This window comes from Gobio gobio (genome assembly GCF_949357685.1).
Source record: "Gobio gobio genome assembly, chromosome: 12".
In the NCBI taxonomy this organism is placed as follows: domain Eukaryota; kingdom Metazoa; phylum Chordata; class Actinopteri; order Cypriniformes; family Gobionidae; genus Gobio; species Gobio gobio.
The window spans coordinates 51628924-51655271 of NC_137105.1; the positions used below are offsets into that span (position 1 = coordinate 51628924).

General features: G+C 40.2%; 2 protein-coding genes across 2 annotated transcripts; one reads left to right on the forward strand and one right to left on the reverse strand.

Annotated features, from left to right (window-relative positions):
* Positions 1-539: 539 nt before the first annotated feature.
* On the forward strand, positions 540-11561 carry LOC307134521 (protein leg1a-like). Its single transcript, XM_079830316.1, has 6 exons — positions 540-1039; positions 4953-5045; positions 5130-5314; positions 8089-8210; positions 8414-8652; positions 10612-11561. The coding sequence occupies exons 1-6, from the start codon at positions 634-636 to the stop codon at positions 10761-10763; spliced, it is 1197 nt and encodes a 398-aa protein (XP_079686442.1). The 5' UTR covers positions 540-633; the 3' UTR covers positions 10764-11561.
* Positions 10935-25800, reverse strand: themis (thymocyte selection associated). The gene is made up of 6 exons (XM_079830315.1): positions 25548-25800; positions 23810-23947; positions 18441-18902; positions 15928-16997; positions 13178-13298; positions 10935-12840 (listed from the first exon to the last, which is right to left on the reverse strand). The coding sequence occupies exons 1-6, from the start codon at positions 25636-25638 to the stop codon at positions 12665-12667; spliced, it is 2058 nt and encodes a 685-aa protein (XP_079686441.1). The 5' UTR covers positions 25639-25800; the 3' UTR covers positions 10935-12664.
* Between the last annotated feature and the right edge of the window lie 548 nt (positions 25801-26348).

Genomic DNA, 26348 nt, shown 5'->3' on the forward strand with positions numbered 1-26348 from the left:
AATTCCTCCAGATTCATTGAATCTTTTCATTATGTTATGCAGTGTTGAATGTAAAATATCCAAATCTCTTCCTATCTTTCTTTGAGGAACATTGTTTTTAAACATTTCAATAATTGATTTTCTCACGTATTTGTTGGCAAACTGGCGATCCTCGGCCCATCTTTGCTCCTAAAGGATTAGACCTTTCTTGGATGCTGCTTTTGTACCAAATCATAATTACAATCACCTGTTGACATCACCTGTTTCAAATCACATCATTATATAATCATTTTACCTCATTACTAGCCCTAAATGCTCCTGTCCCAACTTTTTTTGAAATGTGTTGCAGGTCTGAATGACAGGAAAGGATGCATATTTACAAATGACATGAAGTTGACCAGACAAAACATGAAATATTTTGTGTTCATATTGTCTGCAATGAAATACAAGTCAAAGTAAATTTAGAAATCACTTCTTTTGTTTTTTATTTGCGTTTTCCATACTGTCCCAACTTTTTCTGATTTGGGGTTGTATTATCCCCTAAAGGGTACATGTTACTCAGATGTGTGTACCAGATGTGGGCCGACACTGTGTTGCTGTCTTGGTAGGGCCATGTATTGAGAAAATTTAGCATAAAACGCAACATTTTAGAAAATGTCCCCCACCCCACACTCATTTGGGACCAAAGTCCTGTGTTTGCCCTTAGATAAAAGCCCCTGTACTGACCACAGGACTTCTGCAGTCCAGCTACATTCCCAACTAGACATGGATCTCATCCGAACGGCGGGTGCTGTAGTCGTGCTGGCTGTGCTCAGCCAGGCTGCAGTAGTGACTGAGAATGGACTTCCTATCCAGTGGGAGAAAGCCCCAAGCGAGCTCTCCCAGCTGCCCACAGTCGACGGGGTGATCCAGGTAGACCCATGGGACTACTTGCAGAGGATGGCTTTGTACAAGCTGCTGATCAACTCTACCAATCCCTACATGAGCTCCATGGGCCCTGGAGAGAAGGAGAATCCTCTGTGGAGTCTTCCTCTGCAGCTGGGCTGGAAACTCAAATCAGGTGTGAGCTAACACATATTAAACGGTGGTTTGATTCGGAAAGGTTTCTGTGATGTTTAGGGGATAGAAACGAGGAGAAAAAGCCTTGCCTAAATGTGACCCTGGAGCTCAACACCGGTCCTGCGTCTCCTGGGTATATCTGTGGCAATAGCCAACAATACATTGTATGGTCAAAATTATAAATTTTTCTTTTATGCCAAAAATCATTAGGATATTAAGAAGATGTTCCAGATTTCCTACCTGAAATATATACAAATGTATTATCAGTAGTAATATGCATTGCTAAGGACTTCATTTGGACAACTTTAAAGGAGATTTTCTCAATATTTAGATTTTTTTGCACCCTCAGATTCCAGATTTCGACCAAATATTTTCATATCCCAACAAACCTACATCATTGGAAAATGTATTTATTCAGCTTTCAGATGATGTATAAATATCAATTTAAAACAAGCCGATGGCATCAGGTTAACTGTGCACGACATGCAATAGGCATTTAAAATGGGAAAACATTAAAGGACTGTGTCAAAGTCATCTGAATTCACCACTGCAGCAGTTGGTGCTGCTATGACCACGAACCACAACAGCCACATCTATGAGATCAATTAAATTTTATTAATTAATTTAATGTCAGTTGATGTCAAATGTCAATTTAAAATGAGTGCAGAATACCGATCGAATGCTGATATTGTGTTATCCTAACACTTCTCTTCATGTGTTTTTGACCTACCTTAGCTACTGTTTGTTCACCAATCTTATGCACCAAAAAGCGTGCTTTCATTTCAATATGTGTGGCATCCAAAAAAAAATGTTATTAAAAAAATTAATAAATGGAGCCAAATCACGGAAACCGCAAAGATGATTTTAATATCAGTGTCAGGTAATTGTAAGATGCAAGTTTACATGTGATGGAAGTTTATTATAAACAGCCACTTTTATACAATTTTTTTTTTATATACATTTGAATTATATCAGTAAATAATTAAAGACATATGTGTCAAAAGTGATCTTTAAAAACACAGCACATGACCTTCTGTAAAGCACATGTATAGAAAACATACACTGTGTAAGAAAAAGAGTACTGTCTGAATGAGGACATGAAATCAACGATGTCAGGTGATAAGAATTGTAGCTCAAATGTCATTTAGAAAATGAGTCCTGTCTGAATAGTGATATAGTGTCATAGTTTCATTTCAAATGTGAAGTTATCATTTGCTGCAATATTAATTTAAATCTGTTAAATGTAAAATAACTATTTCATGTCATAGGATGTCATAGGTCACAGCAGCTGCTATCTTATATGCTATATAGCACCATATCTTAACAGGTTCTGTGTATGGTAGCTGTGCTATAGAGCACCTCAGTCATCCCAAGAACCGGTGAAGAACCACTGAAGCACCAAGATTTGGTGTTATACAGCACTTCAAGTGGTTCCCCTATGATTACGAGCCAAAGAATCACTTTTAGTGCAATATAGCACCATTTTTAGAGTGTATACTGTAGATATGCATGTAAATATGAATGTATATGAACAAAAGTATTGGGACACAGCTTTTAATAATTTAATTCAGGTGTTTCCTAGACAGCAAATCGTGTTGGCCCAGATCTGGGCCACATCTGGTATATGTGGATTCAACGCGTATGTGGGCCGGATCTGAGCCGACACTATTTGCTGTCTGGGATTCAGTCAGACACATTTCCGCTGGTCTATAAAATCAAGCATCTAGCCATGCAGTCTGCGTTTACAAACATTTGTTCAGTGAATTCATGGTGCTGTGAAAGGATGCCACCTTTGCAATGAAACTGCATCGCTTCTAGATAGTCAATGGTCAACTGTTAGTGGTATTATTGGAAAGTGGAAGCGTTTAGGACCAGCAGAAACTCGTAGAGTCATAGGGCTTCATTCATGAAACACGAGCGGAATGAGTTTGTAAAGCCGCTCTGACAGAAATTTTCGGATTCACAAAATTTTCAAAAATTCCAAAAAGTTAGTTGGTACGAAAGAAATGTACACCTGCTCCCTACCACGTGTAGATGGTGCATTAAACACTCGAACGATCTGTGTTCTCATTTAGGCAAACTGACGACATAGCATTTTGATGCACTATGTACCATAATAATATTTCAAGAGTTGATTTGCCCCGTCTTTTTTTTTTATTGTTCAACGTTGGGTAATAGGCAGTGCTCGTCACTGTCACTTTTTACCCGGCCGTCCAATCACAGTGGAGGAGGGGCGGTACAAAAACGACACCGACCAATCATCCCACTGGTACACCGACTGAACAACAATAATAACAATAAAGTTAATACTGCTTTTACTGCATTTTTTATATTCAGTAATATTCTTCAAAATGAGACACTAGTAACCAGTGTTGGGGAAAGTTTCTTTGAAAAGTAATGCATTACAATATTGCATTACTCCCTTAAAAAGTAACTAATTGAGTTACTTAGTTACTTTTGAAGAAAAGTGATGTTACATTACTTTTGCGTTACTTTTTCTCACCTGGACTGGGCTTGTTTTTAGTTTTTTTGTTTTTTTATAACAAAAAAGTTATATTTTTGTGCAACGGTAAAGACCTTTTCATACCAAAATTGAAATTATAAGCCCCAGGCTGAGGTAAAAATACAAATTCATGCGTGAACAGTAGAGGGCGCAGCTCTGCTGCCATTCTGGATAATGGAAGAATAGGAGAAATATGCAGGAGAAAAAAGTTTTACCAATAAAAAAATTATCAAAGGTCAGCAGCAAAACATTGGTAAATTAAATATAAAGGTATATTATGCATAAAAATATTTGTTTTATTTAACATTTAATTATTGGAGGTTTGCATAGTACTCTGATTTTGCATTTGACTGATTTTATTCATTTTGAGGAGAACAGAATCTTTATTGTGCAAGTGAGATAAATAAATGCTCACATTTAGTCTAGAACTACAATAACCCTCATGTTCACACACACGCCTCTGCACTTATGTTTCTCAACATGAGCTGTCAGTCAAATTAATGTGAAAAAGTAACTCAGGTATTTTGTTGTAAATTTGAAAAGTAATGCGTTACTTTACTAGTTACTTGGAAAAAGTAATATTATTACGTAACTCAAGTTACTTGTAATGCGTTACCCAGAACACTGCTAGTAACACATTACTACCATGGATATTCTGTATCATATTCATAGCAATCAAAGTATCTCAGATGGAAAAACGCTGCCCTTCCAAAGCACTTTCAGCGCCACCAGCTGGCCATTTTCAGAAGAGCACCAGCCGTTTTTTAGCTGGCTAAAATGCTTTGATGGACACATGATAATTGAATATTTATTGCGAGGCATATGGCCAATTAGTCTCTTTAGCAAATGCAAAATACTGGAGCCAAACCTGAGAAAGAGTTCCAGAAGATTCCACAGCGTTCCTGCACAAGTCATTTGCAGTTCTAACTCATGGGCGGGGATTATGCAAATGATGAATGAGTGTGCACACGTGTCCTATTTACGAATGTTTGGAGTTCATTAATATACACACGTTTTACTACCGAAACCGTGGTATACGAAGCGTTTGTGAATCTGGAGGAGAAATGTCAATTTTACGCGCAAATTACTCAGAATTTGCTCATATGAAAGTTTCATGAATGAGGCCTATAGAGCAGGGTAATCGAGTGCATAATGGTCCGGTGTCCCTATACTTTTGTCCATATAGTGTCCCAGACAGCAACATAGTGTTGGCCCAGATCCGGCCCACATCTGGCTTCCACATGTACCAGATGTGGGCCAGATCTGGGCCAACACTTATTGTTGTCTGGGTATGTGCTTGTGCTGAGGATGTATATTAAGTCAGGTCAGGTCATATCAAATTCTGGTCAGTACAGTATGTTAGCACACTAATTTAATAAAATAACACTTTGGTTGTGATTGTACATCGTAGGTCGGTTGGCTGACCCAAGCCCTGGCAGCACTAGCACTTGTGGAGTGGAAAGTTCAGAGCCGGTTTGCATCTCTCCTCAGAGCTGGTATGCATGTAAGTGCAGCTCTACAGTTACACCACTAGATGGACAAGACCCGTCCGCTGTTTTCTCATTGTGTCCCTTTCGCTCTCTTGCAGGTGTAAACTACTACCTGTCTGTGCTTCCGTTCCTGGCCGCCGTTCAGACAGGTGTGATTGGGAAGGGAGCGGTTCAGGTGCTCATGCAGGTCCCAGCGGAGGCGGCTCAAGATTACTGCTCCAGCTACACCGACTGCTCCACCAAACACACCGATGCCATGTCCAAATGGCAAACGTTTTTCCAGGTGTCATTGTTCAGCTCCTGTCTCTCTCTCTCTCTCTCTCTCTCTCTCTCTCTCTCTCTCTCTCTCTCTCTCTCTCTCTCTCTCTCTGGATGCACATATATATATATATTCACATTCATTAGGCAGATGCTTTTTTCCGAAGTGACTTGAATGTGGATTCCATGCGTACTAGATCTGGGCCGGCACTGTTTTGCTGTCTGGGGGCGCAGGGGCTCTTAGGGCGTGTCCGAATCCACTTTTGGAAAAGGGTCGTCCCTCGTCTCTTAATGAGTCATGGGTGTGTTTTGGGCATAATGTGCAATAAACCAATCAGAGCCTCATCTCCCTTTAAAAGCCATGAGAGGATTCACTATTGACATGAGGAGAGACTGAACGCTTCTCCAGAGAGGAATCCTTTTATTTCTAATAGTTAATGTGTGTGTGTGTGTGTGTGTGTGTGTGTGTGCTGCACGTCCCTGTGTGTGTGTGTGTGTGTGTGTGTGTGTGTGTGCTGCACGTCCCTGTGTGTGTAATAATCAGAGTGTGTGTGTGTGTGTGTGTGCTTCTGCACGTCCCTGTGTGTGAAATAATCAGTGTGTGTGTGTGTGTGTTGCGCGTCCCTGTGTGTAATAATCAGAGTGTGTGTCCCTGTGTGTGTAATAATCAGAGTGTGTGTGTGTGTGTGTGTGTGCTGCTGCACGTACCTGTGTGTGTAATAATCAGAGTGTGTGTGTGCTGCTGCGCGTCCCTGTGTGTGTAATAATAAGAGTGTGTGTGTGTGTGTGCTGCTGTGTGTGTGTCCCTGTGTGTATAATAATCAGAGTGTGTGTGCTGCTGCGCGTCCCTGTGTGTGTAATAATCAGTGTGTGTGTGTGTGCTGCTGTGCGTCCCTGTGTGTGTAATAATCAGTGTGTGTGTGTGTGTGTGTGTGTGTGTGTGTGTGTGTGTGTGTGTGCGCTGCTGTGCGTCCCTGTGTGTGTAATAATCAGTGTGTGTGTGTGCGTGTGCTGTTGTGCGTCCCTGTGTGTGTAATAATCAGAGTGTGTGTGTGTGTGCTGCTGCGCGTCCCTGTGTGTGTAATAATCAGTGTGTGTGTGTGTGCTGCTGCGCGTCCCTGTGTGTGTAATAATCAGTGTGTGTGTGTGTGTGTGTGTGTGTGCGCTGCTGTGCGTCCCTGTGTGTGTAATAATCAGTGTGTGTGTGTGCGTGTGCTGTTGTGCGTCCCTGTGTGTGTAATAATCAGAGTGTGTGTGTGTGTGCTGCTGCGCGTCCCTGTGTGTGTAATAATCAGTGTGTGTGTGTGTGCTGCTGCGCGTCCCTGTGTGTGTAATAATCAGTGTGTGTGTGTGCGTGTGCTGTTGTGCGTCCCTGTGTGTGTAATAATCAGAGTGTGTGTGTGTGTGCTGCTGCGCGTCCCTGTGTGTGTAATAATCAGAGTGTGTGTGTGTGTGTGTGTGTGCGCTGCTGTGCGTCCCTGTGTGTGTAATAATCAGTGTGTGTGTGCGTGTGCTGTTGTGCGTCCCTGTGTGTGTAATAATCAGAGTGTGTGTGTGTGTGTGCTGCTGCGCGTCCCTGTGTGTGTAATAATCAGTGTGTGTGTGTGTGTGTGTGTGCTGTTGCGCGTCCCTGTGTGTGTAATAATCAGTGTGTGTGTGTGTGTGTGTGTGTGCTGCTGCGCGTCCCTGTGTGTGTAATAATCAGTGTGTGTGTGTGTGTGTGTGTGTGTGCTGTTGCGCGTCCCTGTGTGTGTAATAATCAGTGTGTGTGTGTGTGTGTGTGCTGCTGTGTGTCCCTGTGTGTGTAATAATCAGAGTGTGTGTGTGTGTGTGTGTGTGTGTGTGCTGCTGTGTGTCCCTGTGTGTGTAATAATCTGAGTGTGTGTGTGTGTGTGTGTGCTGCTGTGTGTCCCTGTGTGTGTAATAATCAGTGTGTGTGTGTGTGTGTGTGTGTGTGTGCTGTTGCGCGTCCCTGTGTGTGTAATAATCAGTGTGTGTGTGTGTGTGTGTGTGTGTGTGTGTGTGTGCTGCTGTGTGTCCCTGTGTGTGTAATAATCAGTGTGTGTGTGTGTGTGTGTGCTGCTGTGTGTCCCTGTGTGTGTAATAATCAGAGTGTGTGTGTGTGTGTGTGCTGCTGTGTGTCCCTGTGTGTGTAATAATCTGAGTGTGTGTGTGTGTGTGTTGAACACCTCCTATAGGCTCATATCACTAACACACTCTTTAAATAACACACAGATACTGCACTATTGACTGTAGAGCAGGTGTGTGTTGGTCAATGGTCAGTGTTTTCAGTTCCTCCAATAGCAGCTCCAGCAATGCTCCTGATCACACCTGGTGTTCAGCCCATGGGGGAACAGATGAGCAGCGCATTTGAGATTTAAACAACGAGGAGCTGGACGAGATCATGAGAACTTGTTATCATGCATGCACACATGGAATATTTATAATAAAAAAAGCACAATATCCATACATAATGGGGGCCAAACATCTGTGACCACACTATAAGTCAATGAATATAAAAGGTTATGACATCAAATGAAGAAGAAACATTTAAGATTCACTATTTCTACCCAGACAGCTAAATAGTGTCGGCCCAGATCCGGCCCACATCTGGTACACATGGAATCCATACCTACCAGATGTGGGCCGGATCTGGGCCGACACTATTTAGCTGTCTGGGTAGGTAACTAATCATGTGATACTGGATATGTTAAAGTCTTCATACAAATAGAGTTCAAACACCAGCTCTTCCGTTAAGAGCATGGACTGACCGTTGCTCTTTTCTGTGTTCGTCTGTAGTCTCTGCAGCAGATCAGCCAATCTGAGGACACTGATTTTGACAAGAAGGATCAGATCTTGGGACTGATGTGGGCCGCAGAGGAAGAGTCTCTACAAACCGCCTCCTCTGCCTGCAGTGAAAGGTCCATATATGCTTCATAACACAGTCAAACTTCCACACAGTATGCCATTTCCCAGACAGCAACAGTGTCGGATCAGATCCGTCCCAAATCTGGTACGTCCATGTGTACCAGATGTGGGCCGGATCTGGGCCGACACTGTTGCTGTCTGGATGCCATTTCCCATTTGTTGACACTGAACTAAAGCAGTTTTACCGTTGCTGCAGGCAGAAGTTGTACTCCTCTCCCGAGGTGGGGTTTGGGCTGAGCTGGCTCCGCTCTGCAGAGTATGTAGCAGCTACTCATTTCCACGGCAGCATTGAGAAGTCAGAGAAGTTCATGGTTCCCTTGCCGAGCCGGGTTCTGCAGGAGTCGGATAGCCCGCCCAACATCGCCGATCTCAGCACCGAGGAGAACCACACACTCTACATTTTCAGCTGGATGAACAGTATGAATCAACTGCTTGGTAAGATTATCTTCAGAGGGATGGAGAGAGTTTAGCGGGAGTCCAAACGTCTGTGACCGCTAAAATGCTTTTCTATTCAGTGTAATACTTTCTAAATCAATCTAAACAAATTTGATAACATAACTTGAATCTGAGAATGTCTATTCTGCTTTAACCCTCTGGGGTACTTCGGGTCAAAAATTACAAAAACAGACAAAAAAACTCACACACCCACACACAAAATCACAATTAGCTTTTGGAATGGCACGCGTTCATTTGTGTGTATGTGTGTTTTTGTGTGTGTGTGTGTGTGTTTTTTTGTCTGTTTTGCACTCTTGATGTTTTAGAGATTCACCCCTTCACCGTTGAGTCCTTTTTTTCTGCATCCTGGCTGATTTGTAGATTGTATGCACAAAAAAACCTCTGTATTTTCATATTTTTGCCAATTTCCCATTCATTTCCTATGGGGGTCATTTTTGACCCGAAGGTCCTGAGTGTGACTATTTTTTTTTACGACCACTTAGACTTTTCAAAATCTGTCCCCATTTTTTTGGGGTGTTCATTTCCATTTTTTGGGTGTCCCCATTTTTTTGGGGTGTCCAAGTACCAATAAAGTCACCAAGTTTCGGACCATTCCAATGAAGCTACGATGTTTTAATTTTTATATAAAACGCAAGATCCACTATAGTGGTAAAAATGTGCTATTGTGTGATAAAAATGCTCAATGTGCACCGATCTCATTTAAAAAATTGCTTTCATGAGGCCTAGGCTTGACTCTAAAATGAAATGCAGCTTTAATAAAAAAAATAAAAAAGTTATATATATATATATATATACATTTTTTATTATATTCAATGGGAAAAAATGGGTCATAATTATTGCATAAATATTAATTATAAATCATAAAATTATCTCAAAACACCAAAAAAAAATAAAAAAAATATTATTGAACAAAAATATATTTAATTGATTTTACTTTCTTTTTTATCTTAATCCCATAAATCAGTGTGACCCATAAATGAAGAACCCCAGAGGGTTAAATGGATAACTCACTCCAGAAAATACATCATCGTTTACTCACCTTTTCATTCTGAAAAAATGTCTATCAAAACATCGACATACATGAATGAGGGTGAGTAAATCATAATAACATTTTTTGGGTGAATTAAATCCTGATGATCGTGTTCTCCTGAATGATCTGAGGTTATCCAAAGAGCATTTTGAGCTTCAGTCAGGGTTGTTATTATTAATTAAAACTAAGACTATTAAAAACGTTTCTGTCAGCTGAAATAAAATCTAAATATTAGTTGAAAAACTAAAAAAAAAATAATGAGAAATTTGGCCTTGGCAATAAACTGAACGAAACATGGCGAAATGACTAAAATCTAAACTAAAATTAACATAAAAATAAAAAAAAGCTATATTAATATTAATAAAATACTAAAATAACACTGGCTTCAATGGAATAAGACAATCCGACCGTCTCATGATCAGTGTCACCCATTCACTTACATTTGATCCGCCACCTAGAAATAGATTAGAATCTCTTCTTAATTTTCATAAATGTTCATTTTAATGTTTAAATTAGATTTTGTAAGACAAAAAAGACATTTTTTACCACACTGCATATGTTTGTGGCTCAATAAGTTGATGGATTCATAAAAAACTAAACCATAAATAGAAGCAATGCAATGTTTTTTGTTTTTCGGGTGAGAAACGATTTCTCATAATTACATGATCCCATGTTGTACACAGAGTTTCTTGTTTTGCTTGTGTTATGGCATCCCAGACAGCACCATAGTGTCGGCCCAGATCCGGCCCACATCCGGCGCACATGGATTCCACACATACCAGATATGGGCCAGATTTGGGCTGACACTATGGTGCTGTCAAAAAATGTAACCAATACAAATGAAAACATCTGATTAACTCCAGTCTCAGTCCAGTTGATTTAAGAGCATTATATTGTGTTTTGAACAGGCGGTACCCTGGTGAATCTCTGGCGTAGTGCTATGTGTTCAGCTCAGGCTCGAGAGAAAGGTCAGGCCCTTCTCCATGACCTCGTCCTCAACCCCAAGTTCCCTGGTTTCAGTCTGATGTCAATCCTGTCCGAGATGGCCACCAGCTGCTGACATCTCCAACGGATTTAAGAACTGGGCAAAAACAGACCTGCTTATTAATCTGCAGGCGTTTGTGTGGCCACATCCAACCCAGATATCCTGACATCACAACCAGTGTAAACATGCACCATTCACATCTTTAACTAATAAAAAGAGAGAGAAAAAATCAAACACTGCTCTTTTCCATCTCATTTATTCACAGTTAACCAGACAAAATGCACAAAAAGAACAATGTCTTCCTCCACAAAATATTGCGGAAAAACGGTGGAAAAATACAAACACTTTCAATGATATGGCTGTATATAACAAGACTGTACACGACTGTACAAAAAAACTGTGATAAATCTAAGCTTACGTTAACAATAATACTTCAATTATTCCACTGGCATACATAAACAAAACAAGCCAATATGCAGATTGAATGGGCAAATAAAGTACACATCAATCTGTTCTCAGTACAGCTGCAGCCTAGAGAGACACAACGGCGCTATGCCAAAAAACACGACTTCATTTCTAACAGCTTTGTTGTCAATATTGCATTTTTGTCCAATGCCAATCAACTTAATACACCATGTAATTGTACTGTAATATATATTTGGCTATGTGGTTAAAACGGCTCGCCCTGCGTCAGTAAACAGGCGCTAAAGGGAGCGTTTGGCATCTGTGCATTGATGTGTTTCTCTTGGACGAGCCTCAATATCAGACGCCATGGGAGTGAGAACGGGTTGTGATCCAGTCGCTTGTATAATCACGATTTTAACAGTATCTCACATGATTTTCCCAAACATTAAATTGCCTGATCTGGTATTGAATTTGCTAGGAAGCCCATCAGTGTTTGTATATGCAGAAGCTTGGCATTAATCCCCATTAAGAAAAGCATTTCCAAAAATCACAGTGTATATTTTTGCAATGGGATTTGAAAACACAGAAATACCTTAACCTAATAAATGATTTGCATTCCATCATATGTATAATAGCAAAAACCCCAGTGTTAAAATAACTCTCCTCAGAGTTTATTTGAGTCCACACTATTGAGCGTTAGTGATGGACACCTGCTGTTAACAAGAATCACTAAAGGACAGAGTCACAATTTTAGGGCACCATTATGGTGATCAGTATTTGCTTTAGTTGGGCTCTTGGACCCTTGACTTTATAAACATTTATTTTGTTTGGCTGTTTTAACCAAGTTATAACAGCCAGACAATAGACAATGTGATAATTTATAGTTGGTTATTAATTGGAAGGATTTTAACAACATTTCTGTACAAAAAGGTTTGAACTACTTTATTATTCAGACACACACAGACATCAAGAATGAGCGTATGAATCTCAACAATGGTGACCATCAAAAAGCTTTTTGCAGTGCATTCTGGGTGCACCAATCAAAACACATCCATGGCTCCCAGCATGCATTGCGATATGAATAAATTATAATCTTGTCTATTGACTATTTTCTTTTATATTTGCTGTTTTTATGTGATGATTATGTTAGTCTGAAAACAACCAACACCTAATACCAGTTTCTCTGTGTTTTGCCGTAACAAACGTGCCTTATAAACAGAAAAATGTATGTTAAATAGTCAAGACCCCAACTAAAGCAAACACTGACTGCCATAATGGTGACCTAAGATGGTGACTCTGCTTCATTTAGGGATTCTTGTTAACAGCAGGTGTTCATCACTAATGCTCAATCATCACTCAATTAATCACTTAATTATCTCATTAACTTTAACTCTGCTTCAGATTTATTTTAACACTCTTGAGTGTGGACTCAAATAAACTCTGAGGAGTATTAAATTAACACTGGGGTTTTTGCTGTGTATTAAATAAATACGCCTTGGTCATGCCATTAATTTAATGTGAAATGGCTTTTTTCCTTATGTGTTGCACCATGTTGTGTTTCCATAGTATACTTATATTGTGTTACTTGGCTTTCCTTTCACGCCCACATTAATATGCTGTTCTTGGTATTCCCTTCTTATGTTGTCAAGCTGAACCTCATCTATATATTCATAATCATGCACATCATTGTCGTCATCCTCGTTTTTCTCGATGGATATGTCATCCAGGCTTCGGCCCTTGGCGAGAGCTGAGGGGGAATCAAACGGCCACACAAAGTTTGGGTGAGGACACAAATACACACAAGCCTTAAAACACAGCCTGTTAAAGGTGAAGTGTGTCAGTTTTTGTGTTTAAAATACCTTCTTATGTCCAACCTAAATATGTAGAGCTAATTATAAAAGCAACTCCGTAAAGAAAACAGCTGACTCAACCCAATAGTAATGACAAATAGAGCAAGTGTTCAGGAAACCTGTTTGAAAATAGTCATTATTTTTGCAGTTCCAGTTGGTGGCGCTAGACATCACACACTTCACATTTAACATATGCTGATAAACACTTAAGAGAAAGATGCTGAATGTTCCTACCTTTCTGCAGGGTAGGTCTTGGAAATATGACTGGACTAGAGGGAATCTTTTTGTCGTTTCCATTTTTTGAGTCACTGCATTGCACAAAGTCATCTTGTTTAAAAGGTTCGACACAAAGACTCTGTAACAGGGATGACAGAACATTAGGAAATTACATGATGCAAATAATAAGTGAATATAAAAGTTGTATTACAGTATTTTGAATTGCTTTGCCAAGTAATCCATTTTTCAACACTCCTAGTACAAATCATTGACGAACAGATAGCAGATTTTGAAAATGTACCAATGTGAACATTTAACCCTATGGTCCTCTCAGTCAAAAATGACCGATATACAAAATGAATGGGAAATACGAAAAAATACAAAATCTCAGAGAATCTTTTGGGGGTTCAAACTACAAATCAGCCACTATGCAGAAAAAAGTGCACAGTAATAAAGGGATGACAGTAAAATATCAAGAGTGCAAAATAGACACACACTCACATACACACACACACACACACACACACACACACACACACACACACACACACACACACACACACACACACACACACACACACACACACACATATATATACAACCCCAAATCAGAAAAAATTGGGACAGTATGGAAAACGCAAATAAAAAAAAAAGAAGTGATTTCTAAATTTACTTTGACTTGTATTTCATTGCAGACAATATGAACACAAAATATTTCATGTTTTGTCTGGTCAACTTCATGTCATATGTAAATATGCATCCTTTCCTGTCATTCAGACCTGCAACACATTTCAAAAAAAGTTGGGACAGGAGCAATTTAGGGCTAGTAATGAGGTAAAATGGTTAAATAATGATGTGATTTGAAACAGGTGATTTCAACAGGTGATTGTAATTATGATTTGGTACAAAAGCAGCATCCAAGAAAGGTCTAATCCTTTAGGAGCAAAGATGGGCAGAGGATCGCCAGTTTGCCAACAAATACGTGAGAAAATTATTGAAATGTTTAAAAACAATGTTCCTCAAAGAAAGATAGGAAGAGATTTGGATATTTCACATTCAACAGTGCATAACATAATGAAAAGATTCAAGGAATCTGGAGGAATTTCAGTGCGTAAAGGACAAGGGCGCAAGCACTGCATCAAGAATCGTCATTCATCTAGAGGCGATATCACCACATGGGCTCAGGACTACTTTGGCAAACCTTTGTCAAGTACCACAATACATAGTTACATCCACAAATGCCAGTTAAAACTGTACTGTGCCAAAAGGAAGCCCAATGTTAACAGTGTCCAGAAGCGCCGTCGACTTCTCTGGGCTCGAGGCATCTGGGATGGACCATCACACAGTGGAAACGTCTACTGTGGTCAGATGAATCAGTATTTGAGGCATTTTTTGGGAGGAATGGACGTCGTGTGCTCCGGACCAAAGAAGAAAAGGATCATCCAGACTGTTACCAGCAACAAGTCCAAAAGCCAGGGTCTGTCATGGTATGGGGTTGTGTCAGTGCCCTTGGCAAAGGTAACTTGCACTTCTGTGAAGGCACCATTAATGCTGAAAAGTACATAGAGATTTTGTAGCATAATATGCTGCCTTCAAGAAGACATCTTTTCCAGGGACGTCCATGCATATTTCAACAAGACAATGGAAAAGCACATTCTGCACACATTACAAAGTCCTGGCTGCGGAGGAAGAGGGTTCGGGTACTTGACTGGCCTGCCTCAGTCCCGACCTGTCTCCAATAGAGAATGTGTGGAAGACCCCGTACTGTTGCCCACCTTAAGACTTGTTTGCAGGAAGAATGGGACAAAATTACACCTGAAACACTTCATCACTTGGTGTCTTCAGTCCCTAAACGTCTTTTAAGTGTTGTGAAAAGGAATGGCAACATTACAAAGTGGTAAATGCTTTACTGTCCCAACTTTTTTTGAAATGTGTTGCAGGTCTGAATGACAGGAAAGGATGCATATTTACAAATGACATGAAGTTGACCAGACAAAACATGAAATATTTTGTGTTCATATTGTCTGCAATGAAATACAAGTCAAAGTAAATTTAGAAATCACTTCTTCTTTTTTTTTTGCATTTTCCATACTGTCCCAACTTTTTCTGATTTGGGGTTGTATATGTGTGTGTGTGTGTGTGTGTGTGTGTGTATACGAACTTGCGCGGCTATAACACAGAGCACTCTAAAACATCAAGAGTGCAAAACAGACACACACACACTCAAACACACACTCACTTACACACCCGCAGAGACACATAACACACTATTATACACACAAATGAACTGGTGTGTCTGTAACAATATGGTAAAATTGAGCCAAAAGATTAAGCTGTGATAAAACATACCTGTTCATTTCTTCTAAACTTTTATTGAATTTTGATGTTATGTGAAACAAAATGTGCCCAGTGTTCAGGTTTGAATGTAGTAAAATATATGCAAAAAAAGACACTTCAAATCAACATTTCAAACAAAAAACATCTAAACCTTGACAACACTTAGGCTTTGAGTATAAATCCAAATCCATTTCTACGGTTAAAAACACGAGATGCTGGTCTAGAGATGCGTTTTTTAAAAGTTGAACTTCTTTTATTATGATATGTAAGGACATATTGTTGCAAAAATCGAAATTGCAATATTGATCAAAAAATTGTGATAGCTTTGAAATTCTTCCGATTCCCAGTCAAGTTAATTATGACATGCATCTTAAAGCTGCGATTTGAACATGAAGTCCGTAACACCAAATGCAATAAAATACATAGTTTACCATTGGAGAGCAGCTGGAGGTCTCACTGTTGGCGCTCTCAGATCTGGATGAGAGCATCTTGGGGGGTCTGGGTGGAGGATGTTTGGGCGTTTTTGGAGGCCGTGGAGGGGGTGTAACAGTAGCGACAGCGTACCTCCTGAGTGTGTAGTAACAGTCCTCTGAGATCTCCTCTATGGCTGACATTCCACCACATGTTGAACTCTCGCCAGCCCAGCGCTGTTTTATGTTGAGGATCAAGTCTGTACGATTTACCGACACCTCCCTGAACTCCGAGAGGTCAACGTTTGAAACGAGGAGGCAAGGGTCCGAGATCTCCTCCTCAATGTGCAGACCAGGCACTCCAGCCAAAACGTCCAGCTTCAAAGAGAGATCACGCACAGACACTTTGACGTTGAAAGGTAGTGGGAACCATCGGCATATTTCCGCAATGGTATATTGGCGCTTGTCCCTAACAAGCTCCATGAATCCCCCCTCCAAACACATGGGGAGGCACACAGGCTCCTTCGCCTCGGCCCCATGGCTTTTCCCTGTGACTTTCAGACATTCAAAAGAATCGGTTGCCTTCTCGATCCCATTGTGTGAAACCGCACAGCTTTTGCCTTTTGTCACTAGAAACTCATCTCCAGCCTGAACAGAAACGAGCCCATTGTACACCGACTCGAACTCTCTGGTGGCGACCACGCGGATCTGTTCGGTCTCACTGCGCGCCCGCTCCAGATCGTAGGCGGTGGGAAACTGCCGCGGCCGCCGCTTGAAGCGTCCGTTATAGGACTCCGGGATGAGAAAGCGCCTCGCTGATTCACGGCACAATTCCGAGGCCAGGATTCGTTTGGCATAAAAAGCATAGTGAATGATCACCTGTGTGGAGTGGAAAAGGGACTCCAGCTCTGGTGAAAGCTTGAAATGGCTTTCACTTGACAACTTGGCCAGCACAGGAAAAAACTCTGGAGGCCTCTTAAAAACATCCGATAGAGAAAGAGGCTGAACAAAGGAGTCGCAATCGAACTCTTCCGTGACATCCACTACCTCCACGTCCAGATTGGACGGGATGAGCAGAAATTTCTCGCTGACTGTGGGAAGAAAGAGTTCAAGTTTAAAGGAGTGTGGAACAGAACACACACACATACACAAGACTGTGCAGTTCACTTTCTGTGAAAAAAACCTCATTCTGTGTGATTTATAAGCATTTTGAAAAGTGAGGACATGGGGAACGTCCTCATATTTCACCCTCTTTTTGTAATACCCATGTCATTATACACATTTGTGTCCTAATATTTCACAAAAACATGCCCACACATTCACACACGTCTGGTTTACTATCTTTGTGGGGACTCTCCAAATGTTATGTTTTTATACTGAACAAACTGTATATTCTCTCCCCTTACACTAACCCTACCCCTAAACCTACCCATCACACACACACACACACACACACACACACACACACACACACACACACACACACACACACACACACACACACACACACACACACACACACACACACACACACACACACACGACCCCTAAACCTACCCGTCTCACACACACACACACACACACACACACACACACACACACACGCACGCACGCACGCACGCACGCACGCACGCACGCACGCACGCACGCACGCACACACACACACACACACACACACACACACACACACACACACACACACACACACACACACACACGCACACACACACACACACACACACACACACACGCACACACACACACACACGCACACACACACACACACACACACACACGCACACACACACACACGCACACACACACACACGCACACACACACACACACGCACACACACACACACACACACACACACACACACAATGGGCTTTATTCATGAGAGATGAGCAGAACTGATATTTGTGTAAGTCAACTTACTAAAGGTACAGATGGATTTATAAACGTTTTTACAAAGAAACTCTTTCCACTCATGTTTAATGAATAAAGCCTAATGATGTTCCCTTAAGTCTTTTATATTCATCTTCCATGATCAGAAACAAACATCTAACCCTAAAGCAAACCCTATTAATCTCCAAGGCTGTGTTCACACTCGAGCCTCTCTTGATTCTTAGAAAAAGATGCATTTAGTCCTGGTTCATGAAGTATATATAGTATGTTATAATTTATAACATGTGGTTTGCTTCAATCCAACCAAACTCGCCAAGTGTGAACACACCCTAAATGTCCACACTATTTCATATGATATAATGTCTGTTTCACTTGAGAAGTGAAACAGACATTATATCATCTTTTGTTTTGAGTTTTGTAATGAGTTTGTTCTAATGCAATTTGCATTTTTAAGCATAAAGCTCGTTCAATTTTGTTAGATTTCTCTGCAAACAAAACTTAGTATATGTTTGGTTCTTTTGGTTTGCATATTTTTACAGGAAAACAAGACTTGCTGCAGTGTGGCTATAATCTTGTTATCAATATGTGCACATTACTAGAATAGAAATGAAACTATAGTCATACTCACGACTTGTAACAGCCTTTAGTTCATACACGGGGCTCAGGATCAGCTCTCCACACACATTCTCCAACAAACTGGAAAATAAGAAGTCCTTCTTGGCCGGAGCTTTGACCTCAGTGACAGTCCTCTTTCTGCCTTTGGAGATTTTCCACTCTGCGATCTCTTTCAGGGTATAAAACTGGTCGTCCTCGCCCTCTATGAAGTGGCCTTGCTGGGAGAAGCTCAGGCTGAAGCAGAACTTGGGCTCTCTGTGTAGCAGCTCGCACTGCACATGTCCACCGTTGAGCTTGTGTGTGACGGCTGTGATTCTGAAGCTGTCTCTCTCCCTGATGACGCCCTGTGGAAGATCAATCTCCAGACAGCTGAGGAACACAGGCTGGCCCAGCCGATGGGAGCTGATGTTCAGTGAGACAGCTATTTCTTGAATGCTTCGGTACGGCTGACTGTCAGACACCAGTTTGAACAAACCTGTCACACAGAGAAGACAAAGTCAAGCTATTATGAGACCAAAATGTGGACTACAGCGTCCTCCACTAATATTGGTGCCCTTGGTAAATATGAGCAAAGGCAGCTGTGAAAATAAATCTGCATTGTTTATCCTTTTGATCTTTCATTAACCCTCTGGGGCTCTTCTGTCATTTCTGACTTGAATTCTTTAAAATAAAAAATGTAAAAAATCGTAGCTTCATCGGAATGGTCCGAAACTTGGTGACTTTATTGGTACTTGGTATATGAACACCCAAAAAAATAACAGGATTTAAAAAGTCTAAGTGGTCCTAAAAAAAAAAAATAGTCACAGTCGGGACCTTCGGGTCAAAAATGACCCCTATAGGAAATGGGAAAAAAAACTTTTTTATATAAAAAAACGAGAAAGGACTCAACAGTGAAGGGGTGAATCTCTAAAACATCAAGAGTGCAAAACAGACAATAAAACTCACACACACAAAAACACAATTAGCTTTTGGAATGGAATGCGTTAATTTGTGTGTGCATGTGTTTTTTTCTGTATAAATGTGTGTGTGTGTGAGTTTTTTTGTCTGTTTTGCACTCTTGATGTTTTAGAGATTCACCCCTTCGCTGTTGAGTCCTTTTTTCTGCATCCTGGCTGATTTGTAGATTGTATGCGCAAAAAAACTAATTTCCCATTCATTTCCTATGGGGGTCATTTTTGACCCGAAGGTCCTGAGTGTGGCCCATAAATGAAGAACCCCAGAGGGTTAAATCACAAAATTCAAACCTTTCATTGAAATACAACAATTGAAAGTGGGGGAAACTCTCATTATGAAATAAATGTTTTTCTCCAATGCATGTTGGCCACAAATATTGGCACCCCTAGAAATTCTAAATATCACTGAAGTATATTTATTACGTTTTTTACATCAGGGCGATAATTAAGAAGCTCAAACAACTAAAGATGTTCTGAATCTGACGTTTGTGTGTGTATCGTCCTAATGCACGAGAGGAGGAGAGTTTGAGTGGACAAAGACTCTCAAGATCACAGATGGAGAATCACAGAGATTAGTCGAGTCTTGGGCTCAGAAAGACTAAAACAATGATCAAACATCTCCTACATCACCACATGTTGTTTGGGAGGGTTTGAAGAACAATCCTCCTCGCTCATCCAGAAACAAACTCCAGACTGGACACGACTGGAGCTTCAGACGGACCTGGTTCTGTGGCCACATGACACTAAGGCCCAATCCCAATTCTATTTTATACCCCTTCGCCTACCCCTACACCTACCCGTCCCCCTTGCCCCTTGAAACAGAGTGCCAAGGCGTAGGGGTGAAAATATTCCCCTAAGCAATGGGACACCACTACTATACCATTACACGCCATCATACGTCATCATACCCCGTTTATTTTATTAGTGAAACAGCAATGAAGTGCGTAGGCTATATCTAACAGAAATCAGGCGCGAGCATGTTTAACAAATTACTCACTTCCAACAGAGTTTTGCGCCGTATTTGGACTTAATAAAACGGCGCTCGTTTTCAGTTCAAAAACGTATGAGCCAGAGTTTCCTAAGATGATACAGAACATACCAGACTAGTGAAGCATCTTTTCCATCGCGCCAAACTGTTCTCTTTGTTTATTAACCGTTCCATTCCGTGCTGATCCGAGCCGGCCGGTACGGATATGGTTTCGTTATCTACTGTGGTGCTGCGATACTGTTCATACGTTATACGTCAAGTCAGTCGTTGCCATGGTAACGCGAGAGTTTACAGACGATATGTGATGTAAATATCGACTGCGTTATGAAGGATGACCAGATATATATATATTTTTACTATTAATAATATGTGTTCAAATCACTCAAATAGTGCGTTTAGCAAACTACGGAGAAAATGGCAGCCAGGAGACACGCAAGTGATCGATCCTGAGTGGCAACATACACACATTCTAGCAGCACGGTAGTTGGTGGAGGGAAACTCCTCATACCCCTTCGTTCAAAGTGTGGTCCTGAAAAATCTTCATTTGAAGGGCTATCTGACCCTTCCCCTTACCCCTACCACTCCAGCCAAAAGAGAATCGAGACACCCCTACCCCTTCACGTGAACGCGCAAAACGAAGGGGTAGGGGAAAGAGAAGGGCTAAGGGGTAGAAATGGGATTGGGCCTAAAAGAGCTTTTTGGCAGCAAACACACCAGATGGGATGAAGTCCCCCATGCCCACGGTTAAATACACCGCTGGATCTTTAATGTTCTTGGACTATTTTTTTGGTGGAGGTCCTGGACTTCTTCATGGATTCTAACAAATACCAACAGATAAAAAATCAAAACCTGGCGCTTCTGCTAGAATCTGATAATGGGCTGTGGTTGGATCTTCCATCAGGACAATGATCCAACACAAAAATGTGTGACTGAGCACAAAATGAAGGCCGTCCCAGTCCCTGACCTGAACCCTATAGAGAATGAGTGACGAACTGAAGAGAAGAGCTGGAATCTGAAGGATCTGGAGAGATTCTGGATGAAGGAATGATCTCTGATCTACAAACTCATCAGGCATTACAGAAGAAGACTCAGAGCTGGTATCCTGGAGAAAAGGGCAATGCAATAATTGGGTGCCATTTAAACCAACGTGAACTAGATTTCCCCCACTTTTAATTATTTTACTTCAATAAAAGGTTAGAATTTTGTGAATTATTTGAATGAAAGGTCAAAAGGATAAACAATGCAGATTTATTTTCACAGCCGCCTTTGCTCATATTTACCAACGGTGCTAATATTAGTGGAGGACGCTGTATAATAAGAGTACAAGCTTCAGTCATTAACACCTATTTTTTGACGGTCGCTCAGTCACAGTCTGGCTTACTTGATGCCCTAGCAAAGACTTTAGATATAGAAAGACGGTGCACTCATATTACTATGAATAGGAGAAAATGCAACGTGCAATATTGGTGGAATAAGTCCCATCTTATAAATAAAAGAGCCAATAGCCAATTGGTAATGTTGCATCATTGGAGCTGCAGTTATAAGCTCTGGTTGCTAAAAAATGCTTTTTGGTCATGATTTGAGTGTTTAGAAACAACATTTATGAGACCGCCCAGACAGAAACTACATGTGGATTTGGATCTAGGCTGACAATATGTTGTTGTCAGATTTCATTGGTGATGTCAAATATGAAATTTAATCGTAAGCTTGGTGAACAGCTTTGGAGAATTTGATGTTTCCCCATTCAAAGAGGTTGGAGCTGCCTGAAATAGCTGCCCGAGAGGCGTTTCTAAGATGGCCGCCGAGTCAAATGACTTGCCTCATGACTTGACACTGTGCCCTAGCAAAAATAAGACATGCCCAATGGAAAAGAAAAACACTTTTTCATCTCTAACTCAATTGAACATGGAGGTTTTTGTCCTCCCATCCAGCCCAGCATCGCAAAATCACTTCTCCATTCGGCTAGGACCCTAGCTGAGCTTCACAGACCATATTTGCATTTTATAACATCAGTAGGATCAAACCTCTACAGCGTGTTTGGCCTTCAATGAGCCTAAGACAGCACGTGTTCCCGCTTCACTAGTCGCTGCTCACAAGCGGTTCAGGACATGATGTTTGCGTACTTCCTCTCACTTCTACACCCTCTCCAGAAGCCTGAGTGAGCGACGCTTCACCAAACATCACCAAGAGACACAAAATCACTTTCATCTTGGATCTTCTCAGTCCAATACGAACAGTCCCTTTGTGACTTAAGAAGTTAGTTGTATCACTGTCAGTTTAACCACTTGATCTACAATCACTATCATACATGAGCACGACCTGCTGAGGTGACAGCGAGCCAGGATAAAAAGGATGCACGGGAAAAATATAAATAACAATTGAGGTAGGAAAATCAAAATCACTGGGTTCTCTTATTCAATTTGATGTAAAGTCATTTACTCAAAATGTTCACCAAAATGTAAAGACAAACAGAATGATCATGGCTGAGCAGACGGGGAGATTTGCAACACGACTTCCTCCATTTACATCTATTGGACCCACAAAGACTGAACAAAATGGAAAGCCGACATCTGACACAACTGTGAAAGTAACATACACACGCATAATTGACAACGTGTTTTTTTAAGCCTATGCCTGTGAACCTGTTTGGTGTTTTAGAATAGAATGTTTTTGAAATTGTTCATTTTAAACATTTTAATAAAAAAAGAAAACAATGAAATGGAGCAGAATTGTGAAAAAAGGAGCTGAAGTTAATTCATAAACAAAATAAATGCATTTTCAAGGGATGACATGGGGAGATATATAGACTATTGAGAGTATAATATGATCATATTAATAAAAACAAAATAAAACTGCATCTGAACTTTACAGATTTTCAGTTTAATGTGATCTAGTTTATTATTTAGTTTATTTCTGGCGCAACCAACAATAACCAGATCACTCACAAATCAAAGATGCAGATATTTTGTTTCAGAAAGAATTGGCATGACGATAAAATTAAAGTTTGAACAGATTTTTAAAACATCTATATATATGTCCGTCATGTTCACGTGTTATATTGTACCCACTTTATTTTAGGGTTAATTCTCACTATTAAATAGTGTCTTATTATCATGCATATTACTAGGATCTGTTTATTAGTACTTATAAAGCATATTATTGGATGATCATATTCTACATCCTACCAATACCTAAACTACCTTACTAACTTAATAAGGAGTTTATTGAGGCAGAAGTCGTAGTTTATAGTGAATGTGTTCCCCACACTTGATATATACTTTTTGCACTGGCACTTTTTGTAATTTTGTCCTTATATTCATGTCTTGGGCTTCTGGAGGATTCACAGAGTAAGCATTTCATAATAGAGTGTTTCCTGTACATATGACAATAAACTCTCTTGAATCTTGAATAAAAATAAAGAAGGCTGGCTGGTGTGTATACCTGGATACTCCACCGGTATGTCGACCTCAGTGTTGTTGGAGCTCCGCGCAGTGAATCTGGTGATGGTGATGTCAATGATTTTCAGCAGATCTCCCGTGGAAAGAGAGCACTCTCTTCCAAACATCTCATACACGCAGCCTGAAAAACACCAGTTACACACTCACATTATCAGCATTCCAGTCCATTTAGTTTGGATTGCAGTGAAACTATTTCTAGCAGAGTACTAGCAGTTCAAAATGATGAAATGATGCACACAGTTAATGATATCATGAACATCAGGCATATTACAGACTGGAGGAGCAAAGATCAGACAGAGGTTGGTTTCCGCTCTTGATATCATGTGGTTTGAAAGTAAACTTTACTTTATTTCTTCAACTGACAATTTCAGTAACTTTTCTTTCTAGTTAAAATTACCTCTCAATCATTTAAAAATGACATTTAATGTCTAATTAGACATACTTAAAAAAGCATGCAAACCGATTGCTTTTAAAAAAAACAAGTAAAGTGAATTAGGAATAGTATGTTGTGCTGACAAATACTTAGTTAGTATAGTTTACACAAGAGCTCTGGTGACTAAAAGAACTGAGAGTACTTGATAATTTACTTTAGATTTACTCATGACTTACTATATCTACCATTGTTGTGTTTGATGGTGAGTGTTGGAGAGTGTGTGACAAGATATTGTCACAAATATAGAGGGATAATATCAACACAATTAAAAGGTTACGCAAGATTGTAAACGATCATTATACGACATGAAGGGAAGTATTACAAAGGTTGCTTTTAAAAGGTGATTTAATTTCTAACTAAATCATTAACTATAGTTAATTATTCAGTCACAAGCTATAGATCAACTTTTAAAAGCAACATATGTATCTCTTCTCTTCCTTTGAAACTAAATAACTGTGATGTATTGCTGCGTCACTGCATCAATAGTAAGAGAATTACAGTAATATGCCCAACCAAATGAAACACTGATCCCCATAATGGTGATTTAGTTTGGGGGGCTTGACAAAATGGCACTCAAACCAATCAATTCATCTTAACTTGCGTTTTCTGAGTACATAAGGTATAGTATGCGAATAGTACTAGATTTTTACAATTAAGTTAAGCCATTAAGTAAAGTTAACTCAAAAGTGTTAGTTAAAATCACTGTTGGATATTTGGTGACCAGTACATGAGCTTAGTTTGAGAACAGTTATATGTTAAATATCCTATATTGCCAAACTCATTCAGCTATGCTTATGCTATAAAAAACATTGTGTTAACAGTTAGTTAGCATTTACAAGCTAGCCAAGTTTCCACGAATTGAGATTACATGATAACTTTAAGTGAAAAGTAGGAGTTAGCTTGCATCACTTAATTTTTTTAAAATTCAAATAAGAAATGCAAAATTTTTGTACTCATGCATTTTATGTAACGTATTGCCTCATATTTTATACGTTTTTCCAACTTTACAGTGCAAAGTTGATTTGAAACGCGCCTGTTCTCAAAGTCAAATTGCGTAACAGGCGTACATTGTCTATTTTGTCCTTTGTATAAAAAAAGTGTTTGTTTAAAAAAGCAGAAAACTTATCATTTATTAAAAAACAATTTTCTTCAACATTTCAACAGTTTGTTTCTTAACGGCAAACCATCACCTAGGCCAGTCAGTGAGACGGTTCGAGATCCTACGACGTTCAAAATGCATAATTACAGCTAATATTTGGAGCGGATGAATTCTGAGCAGGAGTCTTACCTTGATAGTATATTCCTGACTGGATCTGAAGCACACGGGGGAATGTTTTAGGATCCACAAACTGTGTGAATTCATGCAGAGTCGTAGCCATCTTCTCCTGTGTTTATGAAGTGGCTCTTCTAGAGCTCTGGACGGACTGAGAGCGGAGGCTTCGCACCACGCGGGTCCATAAAACCTGTAACGGAGGGCTGGATGGTGGAGGAAACCCTGCTGCCCTTTTGGCCCTCCAGATGCCCCTGCAGCTCAGAAGAGCAAACTGAGAACAAGACTGAGAGGCATCCTGCGCAGCGGAGGAGGACAGGAAGCCACCTTCAGCTCGAAGACCACAACTCAACGCATTGTTAAGCAAAGCTGCACCGGGTATTCTGTAAAAGTACATACACAGATCCCACATCCTCTGCCTGACTTCATGACACCAGGGCCAAAGATAAGCTAAAACAAACAGGGATCCAAATCACCGAAACAATCATCCCTCCAACGCCACTGTGTCATTACACAATGAATCATTGACTACAGTGTAAAATCGAATTAGTTAGACTTATTTAATAAAAGCATGCAAACCAATTGCCTTAAAAATAAACAAGTGAAATAGGAATGGTATGTTGCGCTGACAAATTCTTAGCATGAATATGAATGATCCAATGGAAACATTGATCTCCATAATGGCGACCATCTCATTTATGCTTGACAAAATGGCACTCAAACCAATCAATTCATCTTAACTTGGGTTTTCTGAGTAAACAAGGCATAGTATGTGAATAGTACAGATTACTAGATGTTTACAATTGAGTTAAGATATTA

Bases quoted from the DNA above. Each gene is read 5' to 3' on its own strand.
- themis (XM_079830315.1), bottom strand. From the start codon at position 25,638: ATGGCTACGACTCTGCATGAATTCACACAGTTTGTGGATCCTAAAACA. The intron at 18,903-23,809 runs GTATACACACCA...TCTGTGTGACAG, and splicing joins CATACCGGTGGAGTATCCAG to GTTTGTTCAAACTGGTGTCT. The intron at 16,998-18,440 runs GTGAGTATGACT...TTCTTCCCACAG, and splicing joins ACTAAAGGCTGTTACAAGTC to TCAGCGAGAAATTTCTGCTC.
- LOC307134521 (XM_079830316.1), top strand. From the start codon at position 634: ATGTCCCCCACCCCACACTCATTTGGGACCAAAGTCCTGTGTTTGCCC. The intron at 1,040-4,952 runs GTGTGAGCTAAC...TGTACATCGTAG, and splicing joins GGGCTGGAAACTCAAATCAG to GTCGGTTGGCTGACCCAAGC. The intron at 8,653-10,611 runs GTAAGATTATCT...TGTTTTGAACAG, and splicing joins CAGTATGAATCAACTGCTTG to GCGGTACCCTGGTGAATCTC.